We start from the raw sequence: 20744 nt of genomic DNA, 5'->3' as shown, positions 1-20744 counted from the left end.
AAGCGGCTCAGAAAATGGATGGATGGATGTTTTATACTGCCCCCAGGTGGCCAAGGCGCGCACAGCAGAATGAGCAGTGTGGAAAAATAACCCGGTTTAATTATTTTTAATTTGTTTAATTATGTAATTACTGTATGTTTTATGTAAAGTATAATAAGTGCTCTTTTTATAATTAAAAAAAAAATTTGGGGGGGGGGGGCTTGAACGTATTAATGGCCTCTCCATTCATTTCAATGGCAAAAGGTGATTTCAAATATAAAGTGATTTGAGTGACGAGGGCGGTCAAGGAATTAATGAAACTCACCACTGGATATTCCAAACCATGGAAATCAATGCCACTACATTGTCAAATTGCTCGAATACATTTAGAAATTAATTTATAACTATTGTGTATTTTCGCTATCGCGTCGGTTTACCTTTTATTGTGAAGGTCTTTCCCGGATGTAGCAGTCGTTTAAACTCTGTCGAGCTACAGAATCCATCGACAAGTCGCTCACGTCTGCCGGAGCCGAGTAGCTCCTTCTCCCTCACAGCTCATCCCTTCGTTGTCCTTCCTCCACGCCGCACATCCTCGTTCCTTTGCACCACCCGGGGAGCTGCCGGAACGCTCGCCGAAAGAAGAGCGCCATGGCCCGCGGGGTGGGACAAGGGATACCCGAGTCAACCGTAGGAGTAGGTGTGATGCTGAGCCGGCGGAGGAGTAAAGGCAGACGGAGAAAGCGAAAGGAGTTGTTCGCCGTACAGATGTGCTTCGTGGGGATTCTGCTGGGACTCGTTGTTGGGCTCAAGAATGTGGCACAGAAAGAAGGTGAGAAACACGTCCGTTTTGGGGAAAAAAACAACAACAGGATTTTGAAAGCAGTAAATGGCAAGAGTGGAGTCATCTTTCTGTATTGTTTGCTTTTGTTGAAATGTAGATTTGTATTTCTTTTTTAAATTCAAATTGTGTTAAATTTGAATGAATTCAACGTGTAATACGTGCCTGTCAATTTGACACTGTAGCCACATATGAAACTGTGATGATCACGATGATGACTATGATAATGATTGATAATAATAATAATAATAATAATGATAATAATAGTGTGTATGTGGGATTCTCCTGCTTCCTCCCATATTCCAAAAACATCCATGAAAGGTTAATGAAAGACTGTAAATCGTCCATATGTATAAATGTGAGTGTGAATGATATGCCCTAAGATTGGCCACCAACCAGTCCAGGGTCTCCCAACGTCAGCTGGGATAGATTTTTATTATTATTATTATAATTGATGTTGTCATTTTGCAAGGCTACACACACTTGGAGTGTGCAAACCATTAGTGAGGATCTCTGTTTCTGTGTGGGATGTAGAGTTTGAGATAAAGTCCAGAACAAGCTAATGTATTTGGAGGCAGCAACTCTCAAGGCAGTAATTTGGCAGTAATTATTATTATTATTTTTTTTCTTTAAAAAAAAGTTGTTAATCAAACAAATTATTGTAATATCTCAGTGGGATGTGTCTGAATTGACACTGATGATTAAGGCAGTGATTAAACAACTGTTATCATCGTAGGCATATAAGGTGTACAAACTCAACATAGGACTATTGATGTGTCTATGCAAACTTGGCTACCCAGTGAATATTGTTGCCTTTTCTTCAACACTAAAGGGCATTCTGTCTTAACCAGATTGGATTTGGAAGCAGGAATCAAAAAGTGTGCCCACTGCTTGGGAAAGGAAGCGAGATTCAGGGTTCACGTTGCAATGGGCAATAGTCTTACCTCACCTCCCAGTTTGCATTTTCTCAGGTGCTCGCGTGGGCTTTGCCTGCATACTTTGTCCTCCTCCCACAGTCTCAAAACATGCAAGTAAGATAAATTAAAGCCCCCTACAATCAGAATTGTACCTTTTGATTTAATTGCCAATTAACGATGAATCTCGAGTTAATCTTGAATGGATTTACTTGTATATTTCTTTCTTTATATTATTTTTTTTCATACTTTCTATTTTTAAAATAGCATTTGTAATGAAAATACATTTATTCAATCATCTATTATTTAAATTAGGGGTTAAATGATTGGATTTTTTTGCAGTCTCCACAAATGTGGTCAAAGTCGAGTCAACGTTGATTAATTGATGATTGTAATTGATATTTTTCTGAACTTGCTGTGTGCGTCAATGGAAAAAGAAATCGCTGTGCAAAGGCTTGCTCATTCAATCTCACACTGTGTCTGCGTTGGTACTGAGTGTATGATATAAATGTGTTGTGCATTGTACCTCTGTATATACTGTATCTGTACATGTTACTTTATATTACAGTATTGTGGGTTTAGGATACAAGCACAGGAGCAGCTTGGTCATAATGCTTTTGTTTCCTTAAAAAGTATATATATATATATATCTATATATATATATATATATATATATTTTTTTTTTTACACAAAACTTCCACTCAGGCGGCACTTTCAAGGACTGGTTAGCACATCTGCCTCACAGTTCTGAGGACCGGGGTTCAATCCCCAGCCCCACCTGTGTGGAGTTTGCATGTTCTCCCTGTGCCTGTATGGGTTTTCTCCGGGCACTCTGGTATCCTCCCACATCCCCAAAACATGCATGGTAGGTTAATTGAAGACTCAAAATTGCCCGTAGGGGTGAATGTGAGTGCGAATGGTTGTTTGTTTATGAATGCCTTGCTATTGGCTAGCAACCAGTTCAGGGTGTACCCTGCCTCCTGCCCAATGATAGCTGGGATAGGCTCCAGCACTCCCGCGACCCTTGTGAGGATAAGCGGCTCAGAAAATGGATGGATGGATGGACTAATTCTGACAAGCAGCATGTGGCCAGAATGTCAACCTCACACTCTGGGTTTGGGGTCCCAATCCCACTTCTTGCCTGTCTGTGTAAGGTATGCATGTTGTCCCTATTTTTGTGGGGGGTTTCTCTTCTCTCCAGCTTTCTAATACATTTCAAACGCATCATGGGGATTCAATTGGTGACTCTAAAGTGCTCATAGGTGTGAATTTGTGTGTGAATAATTGCCTGTCTAAATGTACCCTGTAACTGATTGGTAACTAGTCCAGGATGTACCCCAGCTCTCACCCAAAGTCAGATGGAATAGGCTCCAGCTCACCCTTGACCCTTAATTGGATTAACCGGTACAAAAATGATTGATGGACTAATTGTGACATGGGAGGCAACTAGGGAGGCAGCGATCCTTATACCATCATCGGTATCGGTGCTGGTGCTGTATGTCTGTACTCATACTCAGACTCGAAAAATGCATTTGATACTACAACACCTGATCCCACTTTACGTTTAAATGACATATACTGTAACTGCCAGGCAGGTGGAGTAGGAGCCATGTTAGCCATGTGGGAGATACATTAAGGTAAACACAGATGGCAATACTTTGTTACTGACTGCAAACTCTGCAAAATGGATGATGAACTCCGATCAGGTGGCTACAGAGGCCCCCGACCTGCGAGTTGTGGTGGCGGACTGTCTGCCAAAAAACAAATTTCTCAAGCCCGCGCTGCTCGGCGCCGGCTGAGACAGCCGCACTTCCGCCACGAAAGCCGTTGCAGCACACAGCAGTATCGCTTAAGTTGTCACAGATTGTTGTTAGAAGTTGTCGTATTCTAAAGAAGTAGTCTTACATTATTTTTACTCACTTTATTTTGTAGTTCACACAGAGGTAACATGGTATCCCACGAAAGCAAATCATGTGCGTCGACTTTATGTTTCTTGCGAAAATACCAAAATTGCAAACTGTCTTCACTTGTCATAACATTGAAAATACATTGAATTGTTTTTGAACAAACAATTTTTGTACTGGCTTCTGACTTCAACACGAGTGATCCATCTATTTATCTTTATAAGATTCTTAAAATAAGATCTTTAATGTTTTGCTATAATAAATAAATAAATAAATAAATAAAAATGGTCTCAAAATAAGTACAGTGAGACTTCTCTGCCACTCCAGACTTCCGCATGCAATACCACAGTTCCTCTCTGGCTACTCTGTCATAGGCTTTCTCAAGATCTACAAAGACACAATGTAGCTCCTTCTGACCTTCTCTGTACTTTTCCATCAACATTCTCAAGGCAAATAATGCATCTGTGGTACTCTTTCTCGGCATGAAACCATAGTGTTGCTCGCAAATACTCACTTCTGTCCCGAGTCTAGCCGCCACTACTCTTTCCCTTAACTTCATTGTGTGGCTCATCAACTTTATTCCTCTATAGTTCCCACAGCTCTGCACATCACCCTTGTTCTTAAAAATGGGCACCAGCAGACTTTTCCTCCATTCCTCAGGCATCTTCTCACCCGCTAGAATTCTATTGAACAAGCTGGTCAAAAACTCCACAGCCACCTCTCCTAGATGCTTCCATACCTCCACAGGAATGTCATCAGGACCCACTGCCTTTCCATTTTTCATCCTCTTTAATGCCTTCCTAACTTCCCCCTTACTAATCATTGCCACTTCCTGGTCCACCACACTTGCCTCATCTACTCTCATTTTCCTCATTCATCAACTCCTCGAAGTATTCTTTCCATCTATCTAGCACACTACTGGCACCAGTCAACATATTTCCATCTCTATCCTTAACCACCCCAACCTGCTGCACATCCTTCCCATCTCTATCCCTTTGTCTGGCCAACCTGTATAGATCCTTTTCACCTTCCTTAGTGTCCAACCTGGCATACATGTCATCATATGCCTCTTGTTTGGCCTTTGCCACCTCTACCTTTGTCCTATGTCGCATCTCAATGTATTCCTTTCGCCTCTCCTTGGTCCTCTCAGTGTCCCACTTCTTATGAGCTAACCTTTTTCCTTGTATGATTTTCTGTACTGTGAGGTTCCACCACCAAGTCTTCTTCTCTCCTTTCCTGCCAGAAGATACACCAAGTACTCTCCTGCCTGCCTCTCTGATCACCTTGGCTGCAGTGGTCCAGTCTTCTGGAAGCTCCTCTTGTCCACCGAGAGCCTCTCTCACCTCTTCCCGAAAAGCTGCACAACACTCGTCCTGTCTCAGCTTCCACCACATGGTTCTCTGATCTGCCTTTGTCTTCGTAATCTTCCTCCCCACCACCAGAGTCATCTTACACACCACCATCCTATGCTGTCTAGCCACACTCTCCCCTACCACTACCTTACAGTCGGTAACCTCCTTCAGATTATATCGTCTGCACAAGATGTAAGCTGCTTCTACCTCCACTCTTGTAGGTCACCCTATGTTCCTGCCTCTTCTGGAAAAAAGTGTTCACTACATCCATTTGCATCCTTTTTGCAATGTCTACCACCATCTGTCCCTCCAAGTTCCTTTCCTGGATGCCGTACTTAGCCATCACTTCTTCATCCAACCTATTTCCTTCACCAACATGTCCATTACAATCTGCACCAATCACGACTCTCTCTCTGTCTGGGATGTTCAGAACTACTTCGTCTAGCCTTTCCAGAATTTCTCTTTCACCTCTAGGTCACATCCTACCTATGGGGCATAGCCACTAATCACATTATACATAACACCCTCAATTTCAAGTTTCAGCCTTATCACTCGATCTGATACTCTTTTCACCTCCAAGACATTCTTAGCCAACTCTTCTTTTAAAATAACCCTGACTCCATTTCTCTTCCCATCTACACCATGGTAAAATAATTAAAACCCAGCCCCTAAACTTCTAGCCTTACTGCCTTTCCACCTGGTCTCCTGGACACACAATATATCAACCTTTCTCCTAATCATCATGTCAACCAACTCCCGAGATTTTCCTGTCATAGTCTCAACATTCAAAGTCCCCACATTCAGTTCTAGGCTCTGTGCTTTCCTCTTCTCTTTCTGGCAAAGAACCTGCTTTCCACTTCTTCTTCTTCGACTTCGACCCACAGTAGCTGAATTTCCACCGGCCCCCTGCAGGTTGATGGCGCCGGTGGCGGACGTTGTTAACCCGGGCCACGACCAATCGGGTATGGAATATTTGTTTGTCAAAGTTTTAAGCCGGATGCCATTCCTGATGCAACCCTCTGCATTTATCCGGGCTTGAGACGGGCCTACAGTTTGCACTGACTTGTGCCCCCCATAGGGCTGCATTCATGGTAGATTAACTGAAGAGTCTAATTTGTCCGTTGGTGTGAATGTGAATGTTTATTTGTTTATATGTGCTGTCCACTAGTTCAGGGTGTACACCGCCTCTCGCCTAGAATCAGCAGGGATAAGGCTCCCGCAGGGCCGCGACCCTGGAGAGGATAAGCGGTATGGAAAATGGATGGATGGATTGAAGACATAATAGCATGATCAAGTATTTGTACTTGGTATCAGAGAATACTAAAATCAATTTTTCATCCATCTGTGACAAATGTGAAAGACAAATAAATGGTCATGGTATAGACATGTCATTAACGGTTGCTTGGTAGCAGCATTAATGTTCCCATTACCTTATTACATAACTCGGGCCTTAGGTTGTTGAGTCTCCTATTTTATGTTTGCTAGCAGAATGGGTTGGGGTGGGGGCACAGATGGAGCACTTTGCACTGACAAAGCCTCATGACTCGGAGCAGAGGAAGAGAATTAGACAAAAAGGAAAACAGACATGAGTGCATGGGGTTCTGTGAAGAGGAACGGGATCATGTGGGGACATCTAAGGCTAAGAAATAAGGAAGAGGGGATAAAAGAGATGTAGAAGGAATAGACTGAAAAAGAGTGAGGTGGAATGAATAAGGTTAGACAAGGCAGGTGAAGGAGAGCAAAATGATGAGATGGTGCATGAAGCAAGCGAGTACGTTAATCTTGTCTTGGGACTCTCGCCACCTCATGATTTGATGAGATTGTGATTGAGAGGATGACACTTTAATTTGATGACCGATCATCAATGCATTTCTTTTTTTCTTACTGTGGGACTCCTACTACTACATCCCTCACATCAATAACAAATATATTGCGCACACAGTCTCAATGCGTCCACATTCACGTAGCAGAAAGCTGAGGTGCACGCGCCATGATGTGGTGTCATCACTGTCATGTGAGGTGGTCACATTCTTCAGAGGCAAAACCACAGACAGACCTAACTCAAGGTTCATGTTCCAAATTTTCTAGTTTAGTTGACTTGAAGTTTTGTATAGATAATGCATTTGGCTGAATTAAATATTAATGATGCACCAAAATGAAAATTCTTGGCCGAAAACTGGAAATGCGGAACCTGAGACCAAAAAAAACAGAGCCGAAACACCGAAGGATATTACAATGCCAACTGCATTCATGGCTATGACTGCAGAGCTGCCAACATATAGATGTTCACTTCCAGACCAATTCGTCTGACTTTACATATTTTAAAAATTATGTCAACAACATTACAGTGGGACAGTTTTGCAGTATATTATGTAATAGGATACAAATAATTCTGCATACTGTTTAATTGCACGACATAATCATCACTCTATAATCGTAATCGTTAATAAATTGTCTTCAATATTTGCTATTTTAATGTACAGTATTTCTTGCGTCACCCTTGTAATGGTAGACGCATTTGCAGCCAAATGTCTTCTCTTGCAAGCTTTTTTTTTTTTTTTCCATTTCTTGCATCCACTATTGCTGCTGAAACTATGCAAATTTCCCCATTGGGGGGACTAATAAAGGTTATGTCAGGTCATAATTATTTATTATTTTAATGTAATGTTAAACTTATAGGCCCCTTTTTTCAAGCGACGTTGTGGACTAGCGATGACGTACCAATTCATTTCCGGTCTTCAATTCATTTGCCAGCTATTTTGCTCTTCTTTGTTGGTTATTCTCCGCTATAACACGGTTCCAGACATACCTATGTGACAAATATACTGCGTTATCCAATTATTTATTTTGGTGTTTTGTGACTTTGCGTCATGCTATCTTAGCAATTAGCGTCGTCTTTCTCCTGTTCATTACTCCTCGTCCTCCCTTCATAATAACAATACGTCCAAAGTGTAGCTCATTCACTACCATGGAGGCGATGATTAGTGACTTACGCTGCGTTGACTCCGCAGCTTGACTTTGTATTTAGCCGGGTTAGCTGTAGCTTTTTGTTAGCTGGTACGGCATAATATAGCAGGCCCCCTTAGTACCCGAACAGCAGCAAGCAGTGAGGCTGGGCGGCTATTCAATGTGGATTATTTCAGTAGCAAAACTCTTGTCTTCCGAAACCGAAAATGAACTTTTGGGTCATTTTCAGCTGAAAATGTTCAGCGGACGAAAATTTGGTGAAATACTATTAAATATGTATTCAAGAGGTGCTGCGAGGGTGATTTTTCCTCAGTTCTGGATGCTTGTCAAGACAAGAGTGAATGATTTACGTGACATGTTGCAATCACATCACTTTTTTATTCACCCAAATTTAATAAAAGAGAGAGGGAGTCACTCAAATGGCTTGTTCAGACCTGCCAAATGTTACGGAATGTCTGTATTTTGTTACGGAAAACACGGAACGTTGACTCGTAAAAAAAAAAATAAAAATAATCTAGCTCCTTAGATTAATTACCAGCGTGTCCACATTGAACAGCTGCTTGGTGCATGTTATTTTATTACACTGCATTGTCACTACATTGTAAGTGACTGATCATCGCCTCCATGGTAGCAAGCTACACTTACCATGCCTCTTTCAAGTGTCACGAAGGAAGGACGAGGAGCGCACCTTAGCTATCGTGTCATGCAGTCGCAAAATATTAAAATAAATGATTTGGTGAAACAATACACTATTCACATATATTAATATAAATATTATTAATATTCACATAAGTCTGGCAGGACCCGCGTTTTCACGGGGAATAACTAACTTTGAACAACAAAATAACAGGCCAATTATTACGTGTTTATAGATATAAATATAAAATAGTACACGTCCAAATAAGATGCTGCATCTGAACTGGAAATGAATTAGTACGTCACTGCACACATCACTTCAGTACGTAGGCAGAATAAACTTTATTATTATTATTAATAAATATTTGTAATATAAGATAACCTTTATTCGTCCCACAATGGGGAAATTTTAATCGTCTCAGCAGCAATTGAGGATATAGGAAATATAAATATGTAATATAAATCGCATGTAGCATGACGTAGCATGTAAGAGAAGACGTAATTACAATTCTTTCTTTTTCCTACGTATACCGTAATTTCTCGTGTATAATGCGCACCTATGTATTATGCGCACCCCCAAAGTTGTCCTCAAAATTCTGGAAAACCCTTCAACCTATGGATTATGCATTTTTACAATCGGAGAAGTGGGTTCCCAGAGTTTAAATTTTGACATTTGAGATCTGATTAATCTGCTTTAACAGATTTTTTTTTTGTGATCAGGGTTGAAAACAGAATTGGCAAAGGTGAATGAATCCATAGACACAGATATTTTTGATGATGGAACGTCGAAATCACATATATTGTTACTTTGGTTCAGGCTGCAACTGCGTCCACCATTAGAAGGTTGATGTAATAAAAACATTAAAATGACAAACATTAATTTTTCTGGAAGTGAATTTTTATAGGTTGGCAGCAATGCTTATTATGTTGGTCAAGCATGTGTCCCCCAAAGTTTAATTGGACTGCAAATTCTTATTGAATTAAAAAAAAACTGTTGCCATCAGAAAACCTTTATTAAAAACTTAATAACTGTACACAATAGGTTTTAGGTAACATTTTAACATTCTAAACTGTCATAAATGTTAAAAAACAAAACAAAGAAAAAAGTAGTAATGTGAAATTTTTCATGAAAAATGACAGTCTGTCAAAATGGCCTTTCGGGGGACTGTTTTTATGTGATTTTGTCTGTAGAAAATCTGGTCTAATTCAAAGAGCAAAACTGTATAACTTCATTATTCCTCAACATATCTCCTCAATCCTTAGGTTTCGTCTGCTACTCTGGGAACCCACTTCTCCGATTAGCTGACAAGTTTCATTTAAAACTATCCACCACTAGGGTCGTATGGGCTGAATTTTCGAAGCGTTCTCCAAGTCGATGTGTTTAAATTATCGTGATGTTTTAAACGGTGTCACTTGCCCTTACAATTCAACTTCACTTAATTAACACAAATGAAACATTATTTGTGAGAAGACCAGTGTGGGTATAAGTCCTGCACTGTTGTAATTAAATACATATTTTTTTCCTGAATGTATTTTTTATGGAGGATTTTAGAGCCGTTTGAAGTGCTCATTCCATTATTCTTATTATTTTTCTTAATTCCACAAAGTTGGCGGCCACTTGTCACATTGGTAAAATATCTCAGTATTGTATGACTCAATACAACCAAAATAAGGTAAACCTACTCAGTCTTTAATAACAGCTCACATAGGCAGACTAAACATACATTGTAATAACAATTAAGCACTGGATGTGTCGTACAATTTCAAACAAATAGTGTGTTTTATTCACTCTTGAAGTGCCCCAAAACAGAGCAAAAAAGAGAAGCAGCCTCTGAGCCAGCATAATGACCGCAGGCTTTGCCGCCAGGACAGTTTTCCCTCCTTTGAAATTCAGCGGGACAACGTGCTTCTGTAGCCGCCGAAGTTTGTGCCATAAGTGGCTCCAGCCGTGCGACACTCACCATTCCCCCTGAAAAAAGAGGTTATTCCCTCCTCCTCCTCGCCCCGCAACGTGCGGCCGGCAATTGTGAGGCTGACGGCCGTACCGCTGTTGTGCCGGACCTCCAGCGGCTTCTCTAACCACTGTCTGGCTGGCAATGGGCTGCAGAGTGGCAAATCTTCGTCCGGTCTGTTGCTGCCCCGCAACATTGCGTGGGGCCAGACAGCAAGACACTTTAGCCCAAATAACACAAAACACATTACACTTCAGGAAAGATGTACCTTTTGAACTTGTGGGCATAGTTTGATGGCCAATTGCATGCTGTACTGGTAGTAATGGGTTCAGGTGATAATGAATGAAGAGGTGGCAATTCCGGCGCTTGGTGTTGATATAGTGGGGGAGGGCCTCATGCTCGAAAGTATACTCCCCAGCCCTGTGACGGCTAGTTTTTAGCCCGCTTAAAAAAATCTGGCCGAGAGATGAAGAAAAAGTGCTATAAATCAACAATTCAGTACTATATGCTCACTCTCACATTTTCAGCACTTACCTTCAAACATATTTAATGTACTGTATTTTGAAATAAAACAAGGATATACACATTACATACATTACCGTGTGCACTTAGATGAGTCGTCCCAATAACCTTCAACCCCTTAAATAGAGCAGTCGTGTCAACTTGTCTTTTTAGTCATACAGTGTTGTACTGAGCAGCGAGGACAGAGACGTGTCCAACTTTCCTATCTGGCAATGAGTACCATTAACAGATTTATGGTCATCATCATATTGTCAAATTAATCCTTAGGAGATTTGCTGACTTCTTACTTCATGGCACGCAAGACCTCTTTTTCTGCATCACTATACAGTCGTACCTTAACTTTCAAGTTTAATTCGTTCTGTGACCAATATCATAACTCAACCTATTTGTATAGCATATAAATATTCCTCATTGAAATGAGTTTTAATTCCATTAATCCGTTCCAGCCCCTCAAAACTACTACCACTTTTTCGTTAAGTATTTTTAATCAAGAAAAAAATGCACTGTATTGTATTAAAAAGGTACTAATACATATTCAAAGAGAATGTAAAAAAAAAATAGTTTCTAAAGCTTAAATGCTGTACATTGGGACAAGCCAGAACTCACAACAACTATGCACCTGACCTGTGTGCCTGTAAGAGGGCATGGCCTACTGATGGCATCTCTGCGTGAGTGTCTACATTATTTTTGGTGTGCTGAAGCTGCTTGCGAGTGCTGTGTTTGTGTGTTTGACTCGTACTTTTCAAAACAGCTGAAAGTCCATTGGTGACTGTTGCTCTCCTTTTTTTTCACTTCACTCCATCTCTGGCAAATACGAATTTGGCCCGCAAAACAGCGCAAGAAAAAATAAATCGACCTCGTGACGGTTCGTAACTTAAAATACGCAATTTGAGACACTCGCACCACTGTAGTTTTGTATTTTATTTTTCAGGGATACAGTATCTATAATAATGATGTCAAACAACAAGACTGAGTTCTTTTAAATTTTAGCTTTCCAGATTTGTCATCTAAAGTTGAGCTATAACCTCAGAAACTTTGTCAATGTATCGTTCTCTTTTTTTGTGCTCATTGTGCCATCAGCGAAGCTCCCAAAACTAATTCTGCTGCATCTGGGTCAGCCTGCGTAAACACATCCCACCAGTCCGAGACATACACAAACAACATTTCTTCTGTGTCACTTTGCTCTCATCTTCTTTCTGTCTTTCTCTCCTTCCATTTCAATTGCACTCAGCTATTATTTTGGTTTATCCCCCTGTAGCTGCAACCTTTTTGCCCTCCAAGTGCCCCGACCATGCAGCCAAAGTCTTTTGTACATTACTCTAACTCTCTCACAGATTATTATCCATATTATCAAAATGACAGCTTCTTCATTCATTGACTTTGTTTTGTTTTCTTTTTTTTTAATCGCCCATTTCAACAACCTTGTTTCTGCCCTATTTAGTCTTATAATGTTTGATTAAAAAAAACAAAAACTTCCAAATACCTAAGACAACATGGCATACCTCTTTTTTTATATACACTGACTCCTTCAGTGAGTTTTTCGAGATGGGAGCCGTCAATCGGCTGATTTTTGCTTTGACTTACGAGCTTAAACTTGAGATAGGTGCAGTGTATGGGGCAGGTGTCTCAACTCACTTCACAACAAGCGGCAGTTTTGCAAATAGGAGCAAATATTCTCCACAAAATTGGCTTCAAGATGTTTATTTCCATGCTCAGCTGAAGGTTACTGTCAAACTAAACATCAAATAGAGAATTCCAGGTTGTGTATTTAAAGCAAACCACAGATGGCGTCAGCGGAGTCACCGCCTGCGCGAGTATAAAGAAGCCCTGTCTCTGACTATATCTGTCCTTCTTGTCTCATACTGCCCCCAGGTGGCCAAGGTGCACACTCTAGAATGAGCACCACAATTGAAGGAGAAAGTTACAAAAATGGTTTGATAATATTATTTAATAATGATATTAGTTACATTGGTGTATGTTTTTTTTATAATACTACAGGGTGATTCAAAAAGAATGCGCCAAAATCAGCACGCAATATTTAAAAAACGAAAAACAATAGAATACGCCAGCTTGGACACATGTGTTGTACATACCTTCAAGTTTGTATTTCATGTTTTACAAGTGCTCAATGTGGCCACTACCGGCAGCACGGACATCATCAAGCCGATATGAGAATTCTTCCCAAACGCGCCTCAGAGTGTCGCGGTCCACTGTGTTGATTGCAGCTGTTATTCGATCTTTCATGTCATCGATATTTGCTGAAAGTGGTTTAACATAAACTTTGTCTTTAACATACCACCACAAGAAAACGTCTACAAGTACACTGCACCGTGACAATGGCATTTGTTTTCGCAAACTCAAGCACACAAAACGCTTTCTGCTGAGGAGTCGCCATTTTGAGTGTAAAAAAAAAAAAACGTAACTTTTTGACAATAGAACGGCGTCAGAGGAGTACGTCACCACAGCGGTGACGTTCACACCCAATCAAACTTGGATAACTCCCCTATCAAATGACCACCGATTCAATCCATTACAATGCTTTTAAACTTAATAAATGCGGAATGATAGATTCTGACAGAAATGTGATACTCTTCAAGAAACATAGTTTACATACCGAAGTTCATATGATTCATATGATGAGGGGCAGCACACCATTTGCACAGCCCATCACTCTGCTGTCTCTATCTATCCCTGCATGCCTCCAAATGTGTGTACAAGTGTACTTCTCTGTGTAATATGAAACACAAAAGAGTGCATTACTCACTGTTTTCCTTGCGACAACAGTATTTGCTGATTCCAGGTCTTTTTGAAGCTCTCCACAGGTGGTCCTCGGCTCTTAGACAACTCTTCTGATTATTGTTTGCACTCCTCTGTCAGAAATCTTGCGAGGAGCACCTGATCGAGGGAAATTTATGGTGGTATCATTGGCTTTCCTGTGATTGGCTGGCGACCGGTTCAGGGTGTACCCCGCCTCTCGCCCGAAGACAGCTGGGATAGGCTCCAGCACGCCCGCCACCCTAGTGAGGATAAGCGGAACGAAGATGAATGAATGAATGATTGGCTTTCCACTTACGTATTATGGCCCCAACTGTGCTCACTGGAACGTTCAGAAGCTTAGATATGCACCTGTAACCAATGCCATTGTTATGTTTTGCAACAATTAATTTGCGATGGTCTTGGGACACCTCTCTGCTCTGACCCATCATGAGCTGTGTCTTGACTTGGCAATGAGACCTGTTTGTAGGCCATCAATTAGGACTGAATCAGCTGATATTCATTTACACTGACAAGCGGCTGGATTGCTGTTTGATCATTGATTGATTTAATATTTTAGGTGTTATTTTGGCTTTCCGTGCCTTTTTGCATCTCCCTTTCTTCATGTGTTCAATACTAATTCCTGGTGTTATTTCACATTAAAATATGGTCATGAGGAACGGCCATCTTCCGGGTGCACCCAGGGAGGAGCTAATTCCACGCCCAGAGAATTAAACCTTGATAAACTGAGATCCAGGGGTTTTCAGGGGCTTTTTCGTTGTTCTGGCAATGTAAGCAGCTGTTATGACACTAAGGCTTGTTCAATAAATCAATTTAGCCCAAACACCAAGTGTCTCGAAGTCTTCATTCATCCCTGCCCAACGGAAAGTCGGAGTTCTCCCGGGTGACCTCCAAATCCACCTCACCAACATCTAGTGAAATTTTCAGGTCAATAGCCCCTTTGGAAGTATCCATCCATCCATCCATCCATCCATCCATTTTCTGAGCCGCTTCTCCTCACTAGGGTCGCGGGCGTGCTGGAGCCTATCCTAGGCTTTCTCTAGATCTACAAAGACACAATGTAGCTCCTTCTGACCTTCTCTGTACTTTTCCATCAACATCCTCAAGGCAAATAATGCATCTGTGGTACTCTTTCTAGGCATGAAACCATACTGTTGCTCGCAAATACTCACTTCTGTCCTGAGTCTAGCCTCCACTACTCTTTCCCATAACTTCATTGTGTGGCTCATCAACTTTATTCCTCTATAGTTGCCACAGCTCTGCACATCACCTTTGTTCTTAAAAATGGGCACCAGTACACTTTTCCTCCATTCCTCAGGCATCTTCTCACGCACTAGAATTCTATTGAACAAGCTGGTCAAAAACTCCACAGCCACCTCTCCTAGATGCTTCCATACCTCCACAGGAATGTCATCAGGACCAACTGCCTTTCCATTTTTCATTCTCTTTAATGCCTTTCTAACTTCCCCCTTACTAATCATTGCCACTTCCTGGTCCACCACACTTGCCTCTTCTACTCTCCCTTCTCTATCATTTTCCTCATTCATCAACTCCTCGAAGTATTCTTTCCATCTACCTAGCACACTGCTGGCACCAGTCAACATATTTCCATCTCTATCCTTAATCACCCTAACCTGCTGCACATCCTTCCCATCTCTATCCCTCTGTCTGGCCAGCCTGTATAGATCCTTTTCTCCTTCTTTAGTGTCCAACCTGCCATACATGTCATCATATGCCTCTTGTTTTGCCTTTGCCACCTCTACCTTTGCCCTGTGTCGCATCTCAATGTATTCCTTTCGCCTCTCCTCGGTCCTCTCCACTTCTTCTTAGCTAACCGTTTTCCTTGTATGATTTCCTGTACTGTGAGGTTCCACCACCAAGTCTCCTTCTCTCCTTTCCTGCCAGAAGATACACCAAGTACTCTCCTGCCTGCTTCTCTGATCACCTTGGCTGCAGTGGTCCAGTCTTCTGGAAGCTCTTCCCGTCCACCGAGAGCCTGTATCACCTCTTCCCGAAAAGCTGCACAACACTCGTCCTGTCTCAGCTTCCACCACATGGTTCTCTTCTCTGCCTTTGTCTTCCTAATTTTCCTCCCCACCACCAGAGTCATCTTACACACCACCATCCTATGCTGTCTAGCCACACTCTCCCCTACCACTACCTTACAGTTGGTAACCTCCTTCAGATTACATCGTCTGCACAAGATGTAATCCACCTGTGTGCTTCTACCTCCGCTCTTGTAGGTCACCCTATGTTCGTGCCTCTTCTGGAAAAAAGTGTTCACTACAGCCATTTGCATCCTTGTTGCAAAGTCTACCACCATCTGTCCCTCCAAGTTCCTTTCCTGGATACCGTACTTACCCATCACTTCTTCATCACCCTTATTACCTTCACCAACATGTCCATTACAATCTGCACCAATTACGACTCTCTCTCTGTCTGGGATGCTCAGAACTACATCATCTAGCTCCTTCCAGAATTTCTCTTTCACCTCTAGGTCACATCCTACCTGTGGGGCATAGCCACTAATCACATTACACATAACACCCTCAATTTCAAATTTCAGCCTCATCACTCGATCTGATACTCTTTTCACCTCCAAGACATTCTTAGCCAACTCTTCTTTTAAAATAACCCCGACTCCATTTCTCTTCCAATCTACACCATGGTAAAATAATTTAAACCCTGCCCCTAAACTTCTAGCCTTACTGCCTTTCCACCTGGTCTCCTGGACACACAATATATCAACCTTTCTCCTAATCATCATGTCAACCAACTCCCGAGATTTTCCTGTCATAGTCCCAACATTCAAAGTTCCCACATTCAGTTCTAGGCTCTGTGTTTTCCTCTTCTCTTTCTGCCGAAGAACCCGCTTTCCACCTCTTCTTCTTCTTTGACTTCGACTGCGACCCACAGTAGCTGAATTTCCAACAGCGCCCTGCAGGTTGACGGCGCCGGTGGCGGACGTTGTTAACCCGGGCCACGACCGATCCGGTATGGAATTCTTTGGATGAACGCCCATATTTGTTTGGCAAGGTTTTAAGCCAGATGCCCTTCCTGACGCAACCCTCTGCATTTATCCGGGCTTGGGACCGGCCTACAGTTTGCACTGACTTGTGCCCCCCATAGGGCTGCATTATTATTGCACTAATAAAGACGTTAATCTTTGTTGTTAATGTGTGTTTATGTTAACACTAGCTCGTTCAGTGTGTGTGTGATTTAACTTTCACATTAATGGTTGACCTATGGTACACTATGACTTTAAGTTAACAATAGTAATAATATAATAAGTTAATATAGTGACCTCCCAGTCAATTCAACTGGATAGTCAGCATAGCGCTGTAGGGCAATCCTTGTTAATAGTAAATGTTTCTTAAATATTGAGACTACAGCCTCGCGTGTCGGCCGTGGCAAAGCAAAGAGGTTGCGTCAATAAGCAACATGTTATTTTGGCCGTTGTATTTTGGTAAAAACAAAAAAGTCTGCACTTTTGGTCCATTTCAGCCACCGAAATGTGTTTGTTGTCACATGTATTAAACAGCCAGAAGTTGCCAGAAATTCTTGCAGTTCCTTCAATGTTACTGACAGCATCCCTGACAAGTTTTCTTCTCGTCTTTTCTTCAATTTTGGAGGGACGTCCAGTTCTTGGTATTGTCAATGTTGTGCCATATTTTCCCTACTTGAAGATGACTGATTTCACTATGCTCCATGGTTTATTTAATGTCTTGGAAATTATTTTGTACTAATTTCCTGACTGATACCTTTGAACTATAGAATCCCTCTGATGTGGAAGCTGTCTGGCTTGTGCTGTAAAATGTGACGACCAAAATATCAGTAAAAGCCTAGAGAGCACAGACCAGGACGTCACATTGCGTAAGCGCACAAATACGAGTCGCCGTGTTGCTGGAAGTAAATATGGCCCCTCGCTTAGGTTTCGTCTTGACACACTTGTGGCGATTTCAAGGATATTGTGCAACTGGAGTCAACATTTTCTTATATTTATCAGTTCTAAAGAATCTTTTTTTTCTGCTCCTTCGTCCGCCCTTGCCGTTTTGTGGCATGTTTTTTTTTTCCCGAACAATTGTGACGTTTGTCGCCATTTGATGGCGTATGGGTCGGATGCGCGCCCTGTGAGCGTCCATACTGCACTTGCGTCGCATACATATCCGATTTATATCCACATATGAAAGAGGCCTGAGTTGGATCGGAATTGTACTGTTCACATTGACATGACAAAATCAGATACATGTCGCACTGGGCAAAAAAATCTGAATTGCCCTGCAGTGTGACATAGTGTAAAACATACCATTTAACAGGTTTTTAGGTTTAACTCTCAGGCCTCCCTGTGTGGAGTTTGCATGTTCTTCACATGCTTGTGTGGGTCTTCTCCAGGTAGTCTGCTTCCTCCGACATTCTAAAAACATGCAGGTTAGGTTCGCTGAAAACTTCAAATTGTGAGTGTGAATATATATATTTTGTCTATATGTGCCCTGTAATTGGTTGGTGAGCAGTCCACGGTATAGCCCAAAAGTCAGCTCGGAATGACTCCAGCTCACCTGCGACCCAAGTGAGGATAAGCTCTCTAGTACAGGGATGTCTCAAAAAAATCATTCTAAATATAATGCCAGCCATTACCTTAGCTCAAATAGCTGCAGGTGTGAGTCACTCAAAACAATTTTTTTCTAAGTACCACTGTGTGGGTGAGCGTAGAACACTTCTGTACTTGTATAACACTGCAGGAGGCACCTGGCACATTCACTTAGAGTTCTTTGATTGACACTAATTGTCCTTGACTAGCCTCATTCAAAAAAAGCTCCAGTGGGACGTAACCAATCCGCCAAGCTGTAGACTGAACATTTGACTCATTCTGACTACAACTTTTTTTTTTAGCTCGATAGATATGAAGGTACTTTGATTCAAGCTGAAGAAAATTATAACAAAGCTGGTTCAGAATTCTGTCGATATGACGTATTTTGTAAATGATTTTGGATAATATTAGTGGTAATGTTTGTTTAATTAATTAACCAATTAGAAAAAAATAGAGCAGTTGATAATGCAGTGATTTACTCTACATAACTGACTTGTGCAGCAGCTATGGGTTTGACTCAATGCACTCTTCATTTGCCCTGTGATTGACTGGCGAGTGTGGACTCCAGCTTCCCTTTGACCCTGAATAGGAAGTTGTATAAAATATAAACCGAAAGACAAAAATTGATCACAGCATGTATTTTCAAATGCTATATTGTCATTGAATAATTTTTAGAATGCTGATCTTTAATTTCTGAGGTGTGACACATACCGTAATTTCTCGTTTATAATGCGCACCCATGTAAAATGTAAAATGTATAATACGCACCCCCAAAGTTGACCTCAAGATTCTGGAAAACCCTTCTACCTATGTATAATGCATTTTTACAATGCATGATTTTGCTTCTACCCATATGATCAAAACATGACGTATTAGCTGTATTTTTTTTTAGTTTTTTTTTACAAACAATTATTTTTAAGTGAAGAACTTTATTTGAACACGTAATACTTCCTTTTATTAACTTGCTCTATAAGTTCCGACGAGATATAGTCGGACTCGCTTCCACGCACAGCTTGGGCTCTGGTACCAGTCCTCTTGAGAGGGGTTGGGCTCTCTTCCACTCTGGAGTTGCCCACGGTGAGAGGCACCGAGCAGGTGTGGGTATACTTATACTATACGGGTCCTGATTGTTGTTTGTGCCTATGCACTAAACAGCAGTTCAGAGTACCCACACTTTTTGGAGTCCTTGGAGGGGGTGCTTGAGAGCGCTCCCGCTGGGGACTCCATCGTTCTGCTGGGGGACTTCAATGCTCACGTGGGCAATGACATTGAGACCTGGAAGGGCGTGATTGGGAGGAACGGCCCCCTCGATCAGAACCCGAGCGGTGTTTTGTTATTGGACTTCTGTGCTCGTCACGGATTGTCCATAACGAACACCATGTTCAAGCATAAGGGTGTCCACACGTGCACTTGGCACCAGGACGCCCTAGGTCGCAGTTCGATGATCGACTTTGTGGTCGTGTCATCGGACTTGCGGCCGCATGTCTTGGACACTCGGGTAAAGAGAGGGGCGGAGCTCTTAACTGATCACCACCTGGTGGTGAGTTGGCCCTGATGGTGGGGGAAGATGCCGGTCCGACGTGGCAGGCCCAAACCTATTGTGACGGTCTGCTGGGAACGTCTGGCGGAATCCCCTGTCAGAAGGAGTTTCAACTCCCACCTCCGACAGAACTTTGCTCATGAGGCGGGGGACATCGAGTCTGAGTGGACCATGTTCCGCGCCTCCATTGCTGAGGCGGCCGACCGGAGCTGTGGCCGTAAGGTGGTCGGTGCCTGTCGTGGCGGCAATCCCCGAACCCATTGGTGGACACCAATGGTGAGGGATGCCGTCAAGCTGAAGAAAGAGCCCTATCGGGCCTTTTTGGCCTGTGGGACTCTTGAGGCAGCTGATGGGTACCGGCTGGCCAAGCGGAATGCAGCTTTGGTGGTCACTGAAGCAAAAACTCGGGCATGGGAGGAGTTCAGTGAGGCCATGGAGAAAGACTTCCGGACGGTTTCGAGGAAATTCTCGTCCACCATCCGACGTCTCAGGAGGGGAAAGCAGTGCACCATCAACACTGTGTATAGTTGGGATGGGGCGCTGCTGACCTTGACTCGGGACGTTGGGGGGGAGAATACTTCTAAGACCTCCTCAATTCCACCGACATGCCTTCCCATGAGGGAGCAGAGTCTGGATTCTCTGAGGCGGGCTCTCCTATCTCTGGGGTGTTGAGGTCACCGAGGTGGTTAAAAAGCTCCTCGTTGGCAAGACCCCAGGGGTCGGATGAGATTCGTTCTTGAGTTTCTCAAGGCTCTGGATGTTGTAGGGCTGTCCTGG

At 42.3% G+C, this 20744-nt stretch overlaps 1 protein-coding gene across 1 annotated transcript in view; it reads left to right on the top strand.

The window, feature by feature from the left end:
* Nucleotides 1-458: 458 nt before the first annotated feature.
* The window catches only part of LOC133486262 (sodium/potassium/calcium exchanger 3-like), a 110833-nt gene continuing 90547 nt past the window's right edge, over nucleotides 459-20744 (top strand). The window contains 1 exon segment of the mRNA XM_061791144.1: nucleotides 459-808. Coding sequence (XP_061647128.1) covers nucleotides 628-808 — 181 coding nt within the window. The 5' untranslated portion in view covers nucleotides 459-627.

Source organism: Phyllopteryx taeniolatus, chromosome 11 (genome assembly GCF_024500385.1).
Source record: "Phyllopteryx taeniolatus isolate TA_2022b chromosome 11, UOR_Ptae_1.2, whole genome shotgun sequence".
Classification (NCBI taxonomy): domain Eukaryota; kingdom Metazoa; phylum Chordata; class Actinopteri; order Syngnathiformes; family Syngnathidae; genus Phyllopteryx; species Phyllopteryx taeniolatus.
Note: the sequence above shows the minus strand (reverse complement) of the source record. Positions and strands in the feature narration are given on the sequence as shown.